The sequence below is a fragment of the Pteropus medius genome, unplaced genomic scaffold (assembly GCF_902729225.1).
Source record: "Pteropus medius unplaced genomic scaffold, Ma_sr-lr_union100, whole genome shotgun sequence".
Lineage (NCBI taxonomy): Eukaryota > Metazoa > Chordata > Mammalia > Chiroptera > Pteropodidae > Pteropus > Pteropus medius.
Genome location: NW_024349800.1, coordinates 35,430,153 through 35,445,218, shown reverse-complemented (window position 1 = coordinate 35,445,218; position 15,066 = coordinate 35,430,153). Strand labels below are relative to the sequence as shown.

At 36.9% G+C, this 15,066-nt stretch overlaps 1 protein-coding gene across 2 annotated transcripts; it reads right to left on the bottom strand.

Moving 5' to 3' along the window:
- Window positions 1–72: 72 nt before the first annotated feature.
- CALM2 (calmodulin 2) lies at window positions 73–13,804 on the bottom strand. Of its 2 annotated transcripts, none has more exons than XM_039887234.1 (6): window positions 13,636–13,804; window positions 8,033–8,063; window positions 2,161–2,304; window positions 1,963–2,069; window positions 1,416–1,551; window positions 73–719 (listed from the first exon to the last, which is right to left on the bottom strand). In XM_039887234.1, exons 1-6 carry the CDS (start codon window positions 13,636–13,638, stop codon window positions 691–693), a joined length of 450 nt encoding a protein of 149 aa, XP_039743168.1. In that variant the 5' UTR covers window positions 13,639–13,804; the 3' UTR covers window positions 73–690. The 2 variants fall into 2 exon arrangements, with proteins under 2 accessions (XP_039743168.1, XP_039743167.1); XM_039887233.1 differs by lacking the exon at window positions 13,636–13,804 and adding an exon at window positions 8,746–8,846.
- Between the last annotated feature and the right edge of the window lie 1,262 nt (window positions 13,805–15,066).

Sequence of the window (15,066 nt, the reverse complement as noted above, 5' to 3'; positions counted from 1 at the left end):
ACCACCTCCACATCTGATTCTCAAAATTATTTGACCTCAAGTTAATTAAATGACTCAGATTCAGAGCAACAGTTGGGTAAAATTGGGTAAAATTTTTTTTTATTGGAAAACAAATATACAACTTGGAATGGATTTGAGGCAAATTGTGCCATAAGCAGATTTTCTTTAAGTGGCTAAACAAAGTTTAAAAAGCAAGTAACAATAAAAGAAAATGTTTCTGGTACAGGACCAGTAGTACAAAAAAATAGTGTACGAGTACCTGGATAATACACCCGTTTTGCAATAGTGCAACTTTTAAGTACATATTGTCGACTGTCCATAGTCCACGCAGAGTTACAACTCCACACTTCACAACAACATGCTGACAGTTCCTAAAGAAAACTACTTAAAAAAAAGGCATAACCCAGATGATGTTCCCTCATTTGACCAACTCCTTCTAAGTTTAGATGTGCAGAAGGGCTTAGATATATCCAGAGTAAGCCACATGCAACATGTTACTTGATCAATTTTCTAAAATAAGGTTTCAGGACAATGACAATTAAGGGAAGAAAACATGGAGGAATGAAGTCCTAATTACTATACATGCATATTTTTTTTGACAGTAGGGGGAAACCTTTTACAGATAAGTTACAAACAAAAGGCAAATAAACAATTTTGTACAAGAAATTTAACACATTCTGTACAATGTCTTCACTTTGCTGTCATCATTTGTACAAACTCTGAAAAAGAAGAAGTACACAAAATGTTGAGTCAACGGCAAAGGACTGACAAAACCAATCACATTTACTCACTGAGCAATCTCTATTCCCCTTTTTTTCTCAAAATTTTCATAAAGTGCAGAGGAAAATTCTAATTTACTGCCAAAGCTGGAACTTCATAAACCAAAATTAACAAATAAACCCAATTAATGCTTTAAGTAGCTATCATAAAAAGCATTCTTGCTGAGTTTTGTTTTACAAATGACACTTGAACTTGAAGCATATATAGTTTCAGACTAAAACTGATAGAAGAGAATCCAATAAAGAAAATGAATTTTCTTAAATTAATTTTATTTTGAGGATCTTGAAATAAAAATTTGAAGCTTTTTAAATTGTTCCACAAACGTTATATAAAAATTGTTTCCTCATAGTTGAATACAGTGTTTCTTCTCAAACTTTAACGTGCTTATGAAATCACCCACCAGGAATCCTGTTAAAATGCAGATCTTGGGTATAAGGGTAGAACCTGATAAAAAGTTCTCAAGTGACAACGATGTTGCCTAGTTTGTACACAATATTCTGAATAAGAAAAGGTTAGTAAATATAAATAATTGTTTTATTAGCATCTTCGTGAGTTTTATTTAAAACTAATTTTGACCTATCAGATACCTAACAAGTACCTCGTCACAGCACAGAATGAGGTGATGAAAGGCTTACCTTCATAGTTTACTTGACCATCACCATCAATATCTGCTTCCCTGATCATCTCATCAACCTCTTCATCTGTTAACTTCTCTCCAAGGTTTGTCATCACATGGCGAAGCTCTGCTGCACTAATATATCCATTGCCATCCTAGAATAAAAGTCAGTAAAACGTGTAAGTGAAAATCAAAGAGTCGAAATGGAAGTTTAACAAGTTTCCTAAATTTCACATTAGAAAAATATACTTTAGAAATCCATACAAACTAAAGAGAATATACAAAAAATTAACCTATAAATTAAACATCACTGAGTCGAGCAGTATATCCTATATTGAAATCATTATTTCTTAGTTCTGAAGTCAAGTGATACCTCTTTTGCCATGAGATTAATGCAATACATGTTACTAGAAAATCTGAGCTTATACTGAATTAAAATTTTTTGCTTGATATTGAAATATGTTGATAAATCATTAGAAAAACAAGTCTGCAAAGAATAAGAGGTTCTGATATTTTTATTTCATCTTCAAATTAAAATTTAACAAATTCAGTCCTTGAAAACCTACCTTGTCAAACACACGGAATGCTTCTCTAATTTCTTCTTCACTGTCTGTGTCTTTCATTTTTCTTGCCATCATTGTCAGAAATTCTGGGAAGTCAATTGTGCCGTTTCCTGAAATGGTTTAATTGAAACATTACAACAGAATTTAAATGCCACTTCTTCAACTTCCCCCTCCTCAAACCCCAAAATTAAAAAGACTTACCATCAGCATCCACTTCATTAATCATGTCCTGTAACTCTGCTTCTGTGGGATTCTGCCCAAGAGATCTCATTACAGTTCCCAATTCCTTTGTTGTTATAGTTCCATCACCATCCTTGTCAAATAGTGAAAAAGCTTCTTTGAATTCTGTTTAAAAGACCAGAATCCAAATGTACAGATTAACAATAAAATTGTTAACATCCAAAATGAACCATATTAATCAACTTTTAAAGATATATATGAAGACAGCACCTGAAATGGGATTTTGATTCCTAAAAAGATTAGGTGAGAAAGCCTTGCGGTATTTCAAATATCTTCAAGCTAATCATCATACAGCATAACGATTATACTGATATACTAGGGAGTTTTTTCATCGAAAATCTTACAGGGAACTCCAATGTCTAGACCAGATAAAAGTCAAATTATTCTAGATTTCAAGAAGCAAAGAATCGAAGCCCCAAAAGACTTGGCTTCTCATCTTCTATTAAAGCTGTTACGTGGAACACAATTCAAAATTATAGATCTAACCTACTTGGAATAGAAAAATAAGACCATTAGTTCCAAATACATATTTCTATAGAACTACCATACTTATTTGCATCATGTTTGGAGTACTCCTTGAAAATTAAAATTAAGTCTATTTCATCATCTCCTAAATTAAAAATAAAAAACTTTAAACTTCAGAACAATATGCAATAGGTTGGTTTCCTTTTCTGGAAGACAGGAGACTATCACAAAATAATCTATAATGTTAATGAAATGATCTAGATATGAATGGCCAGTTTTAGCTGTATTATTGAGAACAAAGATAATTTAGACCTTTCTTTAGATAAGAAAATCCCAAACTTGAGAGTAAAATGTAATGTTGCCTAAGATCTTTAAAATCTTATGAAATTAAGTTGCTTTTATTTCACTAGATTATATGGAAAGCTGTTGGAGCAACAGTCCACAATACCTGGGCTTTGCCGTTTTATTTTACAGACAAGAGAAAAAAGCAGAGATTAAATTTGGCAGCTCAAGATCATACGAATGAGCTACTAACAAACCTAGTACTTTCTGAGTAAGATACTTTCTATGTTAGACCCAATCAGCTAGCAAATATAAAACCAGTTCCAAAGTCCATGGAGCTATAAGCTCCCTTAACGTATCTAAAACATTTGAAAATATATACCTGACACATGTTTAAGAAATGGTGTGCCTCATCTTACAGGCCAAGTCTATTTATTCCCTGCCTGTTTATCCCCCATTCCAATTGATATAACCTCTCCCAGTTTCATTTCATCATCATCATCTTTTCTCTGGACTTAACCACTCTTCTACTGACTATTCCATTAAAATTTAATTATCTTCATGTCTCTTAGCCTAAAACTAAATTTAAACTTTCATTATATTTTCTTTTAAGTGCCGGTCTTTATCTCTTCCAAAGTTCTGGAAGGCACCACAACCCATTTCCACTTAACAATCCACTATTAAAACTGCTTCCAGCTCCAACGCACCAGCTAAAATCACCACGTTCACCAGTAATGATCTAGGTGCCCAATCCAGCAAGTATGTTTCAGTTATGTGAGACCATACCACATAGAAACTAAAATCACTTTGGAACTCAACTGTCTGGGTTAAAAATCCCAGCTCTGTCACTTACTAGTAATGTAACTTTGGGCAAATTAAGTTACTAAACCCTTTTTTTCTGCCTCAGCTTCCTCATTTTTGTTAAATGGGGCTAAAGGTACTGACTTCCTAATTTAAAGAATTTAACCACTATGTGTAAAGCACTTACAGCCATGTCTGGCAAGTACGTACTTAATGTTAAGAAAAAAATGATCTCATTTTCCTGCAGTAGCCACAAACTACACTAAAAAACACTCATTCCCTTGGCTTCCACAGCAGTTACTTTAATAGATGTCCTACCTTATGATGCTAAAGGCTCTTCTACTTGTCTCTTACAAGTAGATGTGACCAACTTTCTCCTCTCCTCAGCCACTTCATCTATGTCCATTTATAATGAAGATTTCACTACTTTAGTATACTCATCTCTCAATAATAAATAATACCTTTCTTTCTGATTTCCTACAGGACATCTCCCCTGGATGACCTCAAGCAAGACTTATGAAAATGAACTCTATACTTACTCCCCTGGCTACCCTAGGAACACAAGCAAAAGCCATTTAAACTCTTCCCCCTGAAATCTGTCAAGTCCTGTTCAACTCTGCTATTTAAATACTGCCTGATTATTTTTTTTTTTTATCACTACAACCAACAATTTGGTCATGGCCCCATCACCTTCTGCCTGGACAACTACAATAGCCTCCTGAGTTCTTTATGTAAAATTATCCACAACAACTTGGGTCCTATTTACCTTTTTGGATCACTAATGTCACTTTCTTCTACTTAAAATCTTTGAATTACTTAGCTGTAGATTAGATATCACTGACTAGTTGTAGTTTGCTGCATTCAGTGGTAACACAGTTCCATTCTACTTAAATATTTCTTGTTTTCACAAGAACTAACCTGATACCAGAAGCTTAATACCAAATTTACTCACTGATTATATGAAAAATCACCAACAGTATACAGTACTAACCTAGATCAACCCAATGACAAAAATAGATCAATAAATCCCACAAATATAAGAATTTGATGAAGATATTATCTTAGGGTTTTTTTTTTTTACCTCCCACAGGATGTAGAAATGTTTAGAAATATATGAACCATTAAGATTTGAACACATAGCATCTCTGACCTAATAACTTAAGCTACAAGAAAATTAAAGTACTTAGAGACTTGTATTTGTTTACATTACATTCCCTGCTGTAAAACTTAGCAACAGACATCATTTAACACTATCATATGTACAAAATTCCCAGTGTAACTAGCTAATCATTTTTACTATGTGCTTTAACTTAAAGCCAAATTCTGGAAGATGCATGGTATTAATTTACATGTGTGTGTTCTAAGTTTCAATACGTTTTAAAGTCTACTTAAACACTTAAAATGTTTGCTGGAGTAAGTGAAAAGCAGAAAATAAACTACATCTATAACTACAATTTACCTTATGGACATAAAAAAGAAAACTGAAAATATTTAAAGGTCAAGATTTATTTTGAATTTGTTTTTTACACTAAAGAGACAAAAATACCTGTCAAAATTCCTTGAAATAAGAATAAACTCTTAAGTACAATTTAAATTCACCTGCCTTTACAGCTCACCACTTGGATTTAAGAACTAGTATAATCTTCATGGATAGAAGCATATCATTCTAAACAGAAATTCCCAGGAATGACTTGAAATATAAACCCAAGAGTCAAACCTAAATATGCAATAAGGTAAAAACAGGTCTTGAATATCACAGAACCACTAACTTCAACGTAATTGTTAGGACTTTATAAAATCCATTCTAGTTATGCCTTACGTTAAAACTTTCAGGAAAATCACACTATTACTCAAGTTTTATTTGTTCATTAGCAACCCCAGGATCCTCTTCTAATTATTACATACATTTACAATTTTATTAAAATAGGTTATGAAAACAATTACTACAAAAGAAAAATCAAACAGAATTTATCAGCTTTTATATATCTAAAAAAATTGAAAATTCTTGTATGTTGTTTCTATTGGTTCTCTAAATGTCAAACTATTACTACTAACATCATGGCAGAGTCAAATAGAATTAACTTGTTAGCGATGTTACATGAGACAGTTCTGGATTGTTCAAGACCAGGTAATGTAAACAATTCCAGTAACTTCACCTAACCAACAAGTATGCTTTTTTCTAGACCAAGTTATTTGCTGTTGTAGAATTTCTATACAAATCTGTAATGATCGTCATATAAAGATAAAACTAGCTTAAAAAGTACCTTAGTATATTCAACATTGCATCATATATATGAATCTTGTTAACTTTTTAACATCAAAAGTGGACACTGAAACATACTCAATTTAGAATTAGAAGGACTTTGGGAGGAGGCAGAATAGTTCTTAGGATAGAGTAAGGAGTGTTTTTGTCTTGCACGCCTCTTTGAAAGTGAAATGTAAACATTCAAGAAATGTTTAGTCAGTCCTTACTACGAAGGAAGCACTGGGAATATAAGAAGAAACAAAAAAGTCCCTGATCTCGCAGGGTTTTTATTTTAGTAGCATAAAAGCTTTGGTTCCTCTAACCTAAAGAAAGGTTCAGTAAAATCTGATGTCCAAGGAACCTCTTTAAAAGTCTATGAAAAGACAGGGTAAGGAAGAGAATCTACAACAGATTTTCCTCCCACTCCCACTGGAAATTTAACTGAATCATGAAAGTAAATGAAATGACAGAATTTATCTTAAAGACAATGAACTACAACTATTCTTTATAAAAATGCTGTTATCAGTTATTGAAAATTGATCCTCTTATATTTCAGACACAAACTATTTTTCTAAAGACTGTGTGTGTGTGTAGGTAGTAATGAGCCATCAACTCTGTGACAAGCACCTTGGGTAATACAATTTTCTACCTTACAGTGAGCATTCTGTGTTGTGTATAGTAGGCACAACTACCTGACTGGGACTACTGGGAAATGAAAGGCAGAGAGGAAGGCCAGATATATTAGAGAACGTTAGGAGTTTAAGACTGGAAATACTAGATAGTTCAAAAGTCAATTCCTGAAGGAGGCATTATATAAAAAACTTTCGAAATATTTACATTTCATTAATACATTTAAGAAGAGTACTTAACATTCTTGATTATTTTAACACACTCAATACATGCAATTTACCAACCTCAGAAAGTAAATCCAAGTTTAAGTCAAATTCAATATGTAAAAATAGAACCTGCTTAAATTTGGTCCTTAATGCAATAGCTTTCTACTGTATACAGTCCTATCAAATAACTTGTGCTATCCAAGGAGACTAGTGATTCCTTGCTCCTCTAAATTTGTGTTTATGGAGGGTAGGAAGGGGCTTATTTTAAATGGGCTATATGATTTGAGTTCCAACTGGGCTTCTCAGTTTTCTCTAGCATTAAAAAAAATGCTTTAGTGCTTCTGAGTACTTCAACAAACTCCTTGCCTACCAGGGAAATTGTAGCAGTTAAAACTGCTTGATGGTTGTGTTAACTAAAGTCTCTTTTGAAAGTAAAGGAATAGAGATTGAAAGACATTTCAATACTGCATTAAAAAAAAAACTTTTTAAGTTCCCACAACATTTGATGTTAGCCAGCCATCTCAAAGTATTAGAATAAAATCAAAGTACTAATGTTTAATGGTATGGCATAAAGACAACATGACATTAGGTTTTATGTAACAATTTCACATACTTCCATAGCAAACCAAAGGAGAGATTTAAGATGCTTATCTCAATAGCTGAAACTGCTTTGTAAGACAAAATTACAATATCTATAAAACAGAATGCTAACTTTTGGATCTGGAGTTTTCACTAGAGAAAGAGTTATTCTCTGACTATATATACAATTCTAAGGTTAAAATACTAGCTAACTTTAAATTGGGGTAAATTCAACGTTCATTTTCTGATTCTACATTTCAAATTACTTAATTACTGTTTGGCTCTCTTGTGGAGACAATTTGGAGCTGCAATATCAAAAACTGCCCAGAATTCATGTTTTAGTGTAAGATAATCTTCAACAAAAACAAAGACCAACACCAGGCTCCAAGGTATATTCATATAGCCTAAAAACATGTCTTTAATTACAGTTAGCCCCACACAACTTTCACAGGCAAGTTAACCTGCCCACTTGCCAATGCAGGTTCAATCACTATATATTACATTACACCCACTTGTTATCTACTACACAGATCAAAGTCAATTCTTTCATATGGGTATCTTATTTTGAGATTGGCTGTTCAATTTATAAAATCCAATGGGTACCATCAGGTAAAGTATTTCTCACCTGCAATTTGCTCTTCAGTCAGTTGGTCAGCCTACAAAAAAATCAAAAAGATAAGTAAGCAACTTGAGAGTATGCAGACTAGCAGTTACAGAAACAAGTTTTAAAACTAAAGGTTTGGCATGTAACAAATTTCATTTAGTTCAATATTCCTTAGTAGTAGCGACAAGCACACAGGTGGGTAGAAAATGCACACATTTGGTTTATCTTCAAACCTAAGCTGTCTTTACTCCAAGTTTAAGATATGAAAATATTTCAGAATATGTTTGAGAAAATATTTCAGAATATGTTTGAAAGTCTAAATTTTATACAAATTGAAAAAAAGCAAATCTGGCACATTACAAAGTTTCATTGCAGTTATTGTTCTAAAATAAGGGTAGAATCCAATAGAAATATTGTTTCCTTTTTCAAAGTTAGTATACCTAAACTTAAGCTCAACTCCTCTGGTAGAAACAATTACCAGAAATCTCCATTGAACCAAAAATAGTGTCCAAGGACCAAACTCAAAATTGCCCCTATTAACGATTAAACATCATTTGGACATGAAAGTGAATTTCCAACTCTCCCCAAAATTACTAAGCAAAATTCTCATCTATTAAGAAGATTAAAATCCAAGCTGTCCTGGTTGGGACAACATGAAAGCTACAGGTTTTACTCCTCCTGCAAGGCAACTGCAGAGAATGCAGGATTCTGAACATCTGAACCACATTATTTACCAAATGATAAGTCCAACCAGTCATTTTCTCTTGACTCTTGAAATCTCAAAGTGAGCCTGAGGTTTGTGATATCTTTAGCACATAGAAGTTACTCGCTTTTCCTTTTTAAAAAAAAATATATATGTTCATGCATTTGTTAAAATCCATTATATGTGTTTTTATTATTTGTCTTCACAGTAACCCTATAATAAATAGTATTATCATCACCTATCTTACAATGGGGAAAGAGGCACAAGTTAAATTTCAGGGAATGGGAGTACAAAATTAGTTAACTAGTAGGGTCAGGATTAAACACTAGGTGTTGAGACATATCCAATACCTGTAAGTTTAAAATTCAGATCACTATAATATATAAAAAAAAAAAATCTGCAAAATATCAAGGCTCCTTGTTCTTCATGTGACCTTTATCTCTGGACTTTTCACTGCTTATACCCATGAAGCAACTGCTAATATGGTTCTGAGAGGCACTAACAAAGAAACAGCCTATCTGATATTCCTACCTACATGAAGTCAAACATACTATGATTAATCCATTAATTTTTTTGACATGAAAAGAAGCAACACTGCCTGGTTTCATTCTTTTTAGATGAACACACCCTTAATAAGGATAACACTTTAAGGTAAATAGCGTAACATTTTCTCTAGGGGACAGCGCTGAGAAAATTTGAGAAACCAAGAAAGCAGAAGTTTCTTTCCCTGCTCAACAATTTTGATTTGACCTCAAAAACTCAACTCGTTTCTATTTAAAAAGGAAAAAATGCTAAAGGTCTGGTAACAAAATCAAAAAGCCAATAATTAAGTCCAAATGCATAAATTATAAAATAATTACAAGTATTTGATATAAAAATCATAGTTTTCCCTAGGAATAAGATTCCAAACCCAGTCAACACATTGAGTTGCTGTTTACTTTGTTAGAGGCTTTAGAGGATTTACTCCTAGTCTGATTCCATTTTGCAGGCCTTCCTATCATTTTTGAAGGAAGGGCAACATGGCACAGCAGAGGAAAAAGCATGGTGTTTTGAGTCATCACCAGGCTAGTATCCCAGCTGTACCACTTAATAACTGTGTGACCTTGGACAATGTTACTCAACCTCTCGGTCAACCTCACCTGTAACACAATAATACCCACCTTACAAGGTTATTGTGCAGAGTAAATGAGAAGCTATGTAAAGGGCTGGCACCCAAACAGTTCAGTGATAATTATTTTATTTATATAAACTAACCAAAGAACCTTCAACGTTAAATATCAATTTAGCTAGTTCAACTTCCACACAGAAGGTAAACATGCATGGCATTATCAAGCCCTTTCTTTACAAGAAACCTACCATGTTCCACCTTAACTTTAAGCTGAGAAAATATATTTCCACAAACTGAAACTACAAGGTGAGGCCCAGGGACAGAGGTGGAAGATAAAAATCATAGGACTAAAAACGTTAAGCTAAACGTGTAGAAGGCACTGCAGTACGTGTGTACACATGAGCAGCAAATTTTAGATTGACGGTTATGTGTAGAAAAAGAGACAATGGGTTTGTTCTTGCAATGTGGGGCAAAAGATTTTGGGAAAGCTCATTTATATTAAAGCTAAGAAGACCTTAAAAAGAAACAGGGATGTTAGCTATAAAAGAAAAACAAAAACTTTTAAATTTTGCTTGGAAAGTCAAATTTTAATGACCCCAAAACATTTTGTCCAGCTCCCTACATCCGGGCAAATGCAATTTTAGAAAAGATCACAAATGAGCTTCAAGGAATAAACCAAACACGAGACTAAGTTACTCACACAGCCTAAAAGCGTTCCATGATTTTTGCTTGGAATGTTTCAAAAAATTTTTAAGTTTTTTATATTTACCACTAATCTAGAGTTGAAGGTTTTAAAATAAACTTTACCAGCAACATTCAGATTAAAGCCTACTAAAATCAGGAACAAAAGACTCCCTAGCACTCAAATTTGTAAACTTTTTCCAACTACATCAAATAAATTTGGTTCTTATTTCTGTCTATGGAGAGGGCCATTTTCTAATACTTGGAAGAACTAGAAGAATTATACTTTTGGGAAAACTCAAGCTCATTAAAGTGTGTTTATCTCAGTAAAGAGAAGAATAATTCACTAGAGAGATGACTAGTCCTTACTCTCTTTATTTCTACAACAATTGATATAATTTTTTCCTACTGTTCTTGTCATGCCAGAGAAAGGTTTCAAACAATTGTATACTCTCAGGTCCCTCCCTAGACCTTCTGAACTATAATCTGCATTTTGGAAAACCACAGGTGACTTGCAAACACTAAGAAACACTAATCTAGACTATGTGTGACCTGAACTGAATGTATTTATGTACCTATTTAACATTTCCTTAAGTGGCATTCAAAAGTAGGAATGGATTTTTTAGAGCAAAGCTAGTGAAAAGTGGTATACAAATAATCCAAAATTCCCTATCTGAATAAATGTATGAGCACTTGTGTATAGGCTTAAAATCGAACCCAAACTTCTATCCTTCATTCATTACTGATTCTTTCAAGTGCCATTTAGATACAAGGCTTCATAAGTAAAATTTTTCTACAATTTCAGAAATCAAGGTATTTGTTTTACCTATATCAAAAGCAGTCTGTAAATTATTTCAGTAGAGTTAAAAGATACTTTAATTCTGATAAAACAGCACTTACTACAAATAGCATCTTAGACCAAAAGAAACCACTAGAACAAATTACTTTAAAAAAATTAGGACCTTACCAAAGGCCTAATTTGATCATTCTAGCTGAATCTAGAATTTTCCGTATTTTAATAGAACCTCTGTGAATTTCCTCAGTCTAACAGAAACAAATCTCCTTGCAGTTTGATGGAATGGTTAGACTCTTGTGACTAATTTTTCTACCTCCTCACCTCTATTATTTATCAAGTCACCCCAGTCTTGTTTTCTTAAAGCGATCCCGCTTTCAATGAGTATATACTGACTACGTGTAAACCCTAGAGCTATGTGAATAATTTTATTCCACTTCCATATAAACTTTTTATTCTTTAACTTGATAAAGTTCTTCTTTAAGATCTCCAAGTCTTATATGAAGTACCTCAGGACAATTTTCAAATTAGTGAACAATAACTGTCAATTTAACGAAAAAAACTGAAATATCCCAAAGCATCAATGATGCAAACAGTAACTACAAAAAAAGCTTATTACCGGCAAAGAACCACGAAAGCACAACTACAAACCCCAGGCATCACCAAGAAAACCTATCCGAGTTCTTGTTTCAATTATCAGACTGACAGGGGAGAAAAACCTTACCCTTCATTTAAAAACATTAAAAAATTTCCTTACAATTTAGAATGGAGATTACATGCCTATAATTGTACACCATTTTATCTAAAAGGGTAAATACAAATAACATACTCAAATTCAGAAAAAAATAATTTAAAATATCAAGATGTAACCAGTGCACCAAACTTAAACACTAGTTTTAAGCAAAGTGAACTCCTCTCCCCACACCCATACAAACTGGAGGTTTCAGTTGGCAAGGATTTCCAACTCCTGTTTAAGATGTCACCTTGCCTCCTGGACACACCCATCGCGTAAACACTTGGCAGAAGGAACCACAAAATAACTATTGTAAATTACCGCCTTCATTAGATTTTTACAGGAGTTCCGGTCTCAAGTGACAGGAAACAGCTTTTTAAATTTCCCTGCCTCGCAATACTCTGCTATCACTGTAATACTTAAAAACCATTATTGTACAAATGAACTGAACCGCACGTTAAAATGACCTGACAATTTCTCAAAGAAATACGAATCATTTCCAAGGAGACTGAAGCGCGGGCAATGCTGTGTGTGGTCGTGGTTCTTTGACATTAGGCGTGCACGTGAGGACTCAAAAAAAGGGTACACTCAATGGCCTTTTTCAAAGGCATCCTTCCAGTTGTTATATGAGGATAAGACCGACTTTCACAACAGGACAGTCACCCCGGAGAGCTTGCTTTCCATAGGTGGTGGATAGGAAACGCCTTTCAGACCCTAGCTGTGGCCGAAGGCTTTCTCTAACAAGATGCGTACCGCGGGAACGCGCCTGACTTCAGATACAAGTTTCTTTTCTTCAACGACAAAGCCCCTTAAAAATTTCTTTTTACTGTTCAGTCTGGGTGGTGGAAAGGGAAGCTGCCGAGACCACCCTCCCCCACCCAACCACCCCCAAGTGGCCTGCGCCGCGGCCGCCAGGACCTCCGCAGCCCTGCAGGTGCCAGCGCAGCAGCTGGGGCGCGAGCCGAACGGGCGGCAGCTCCGGCCCCGCGCCCGCCGCCCCGCCCCCCGGCCGCTCCCCGTGCCGCGCGGGCTCAGCCCACACAGCGCGCCGCGCCCGCTCGCCCCCCGCCCTCCCCTCCGCACGCGGGGGCTGCGGGTTAACGGCGGCGCCGGCGCTCGCCCGGGCCTCGCGCGCTACCTCCTGCCCCCTCGGCGCATGGCGGCCGCAAGCGGACAAAGGCGCTTCCTGGCGCTGGTACTAACCGTCCGTTGGGCTTTTGAATCCGGCCCCCGGGGCTGACCTTTAGAGATGCCCGACCCAAGGCTTTGACGCTCCCGCTACCCCCACCCTTCGACTCGCTCATCTCCGGCAAGTGCTAGGTTGCCCCCCACCCCGGATCCATCCTCATCCGGCCAAGCGCCTGAGCTTGCGGGTTCGGGGACAGTGCGCCTGGCCCCCAACACGACACGGCACATCTTCCTGAGAATGGGGGTGGGGGAGCACCTGCGACACAAACACCGTGGGCACCCCCAGCCTCTTTCGCGCCATCCCTCTGGCGAAGACCACTCCCGGAGGGTTTAACGGAGGCGAGTTCTTTCTTTAGGTAACTGGCTCCAGCTTCATTCCCCCACAGGCCAAGCGCCGGCAGCTTAGCGACGAACTCACCATGCTGCAAGAGCTACGGGTCTCCGAGACGTGACCACACAACCACTCAGCTCGCTCGCTCCACTCGGACTAATTCTCCCCCTCCGCCCCCAGCGCCTCATAAACACCTCCCTCCGCCAGATCCTTCCGCCGCATGCCAGATAACGGAACATCACAAACGAGTCCCGGCTACCCTCCTCCCCTCAAACTCTTTTTGAGACCCCTTTATCCACAGTTATTTGGTGGACGATGCCAGAAATAAAGAGAAATAGACGAATGGATGAAGTAAGTGGGTTTCACTCCCCAGCGAGCTGTTTAAAGGACGGTGGAGTCACGCCTAAAGGGCGCTACTTTGTGGCGCGGAGGAGCATTGTCGTAGTGACGCGTAACGACAGTCGTTGAACCGACCCCTGATTGGCTGGTTCGTACCTGCAATGCGTCACTCGGACTCACAGCAGCCGCGGCCGAGACGCGGTGCGGCTTCTGCCGTTACTGCTTTGGCGGCGGTGTCCTGGCAACTGCGCCAGGCGGCAGAGTCGCTTGACTTTCGCTTGCTGAAGAATCTTCCTTCTTCACCCATCCTTTCTTGCCACGCTGTTTCCAGCCCCTTGTATAGGGGTAGACGAAAACACTTCAAGCCGATGAAGAATGAAGCTGGAAGACTACAAACCCGTACCCCTTGCTCCGTTTCTCAGCCTCGTATTTCGGCCTCTTGGAGGCCACAAGTTTTCCATTTCTCTCCCTCACAAACCCATGAAAATCTGGGTAAGAGCAGATGCAGCTGCTCAGCTGACAGACTAATCTGTAAAGGTCTTCTGTTTTTACTTCCCTTTTTCTTTCCTTGCCAGGGGTAATTTACCAGAGGAAAAAAAAACTCACTCGAAAACCACAATATCTGAGATTGTGTGGGATTAGTGACTCCCAATAGCCCCTTGATATTGTGGAATAATAAGGTTCTAGCTTGGAGTCAGACCTGGGTATGAGTCTAGGTTGGTGCACTTTCTTAGGTGTATGACCTTGGATGAGTCATTTAAGCTTTAGCCTCATTTGTGAAATGGAGGCACTAACACCTATCTTGAAAATTTATTTTAAGAAATAGAATTATATAAAGATTAGAGAGTCGATGTAAAATATTCAAGTACCAGGCACAGGAGAGCCACCAAACAAGTGATCACTATGGTATACCGCCCCCGGCCTCCACCCATAATATATTTGCTCTTTGGATCTATAATCGCTCGGATTGATTTATTTTTCACATTATTTTTAGGCGAGGCAACCCTTGATTGACCTCACAGATTGCGAAGGCCTCGTCAGCTTACAATCCCTTGTTTTTTTATTTTATTTTTTATGTCTACAGCATCCGGTCTTCCTAGGTAGTCTGCCCTCCAAGTACTAACCAGGCCCAACCCTGCTTAGCTTCCGAGATTAAACTGGATCGGGCTTGTTCAGGGT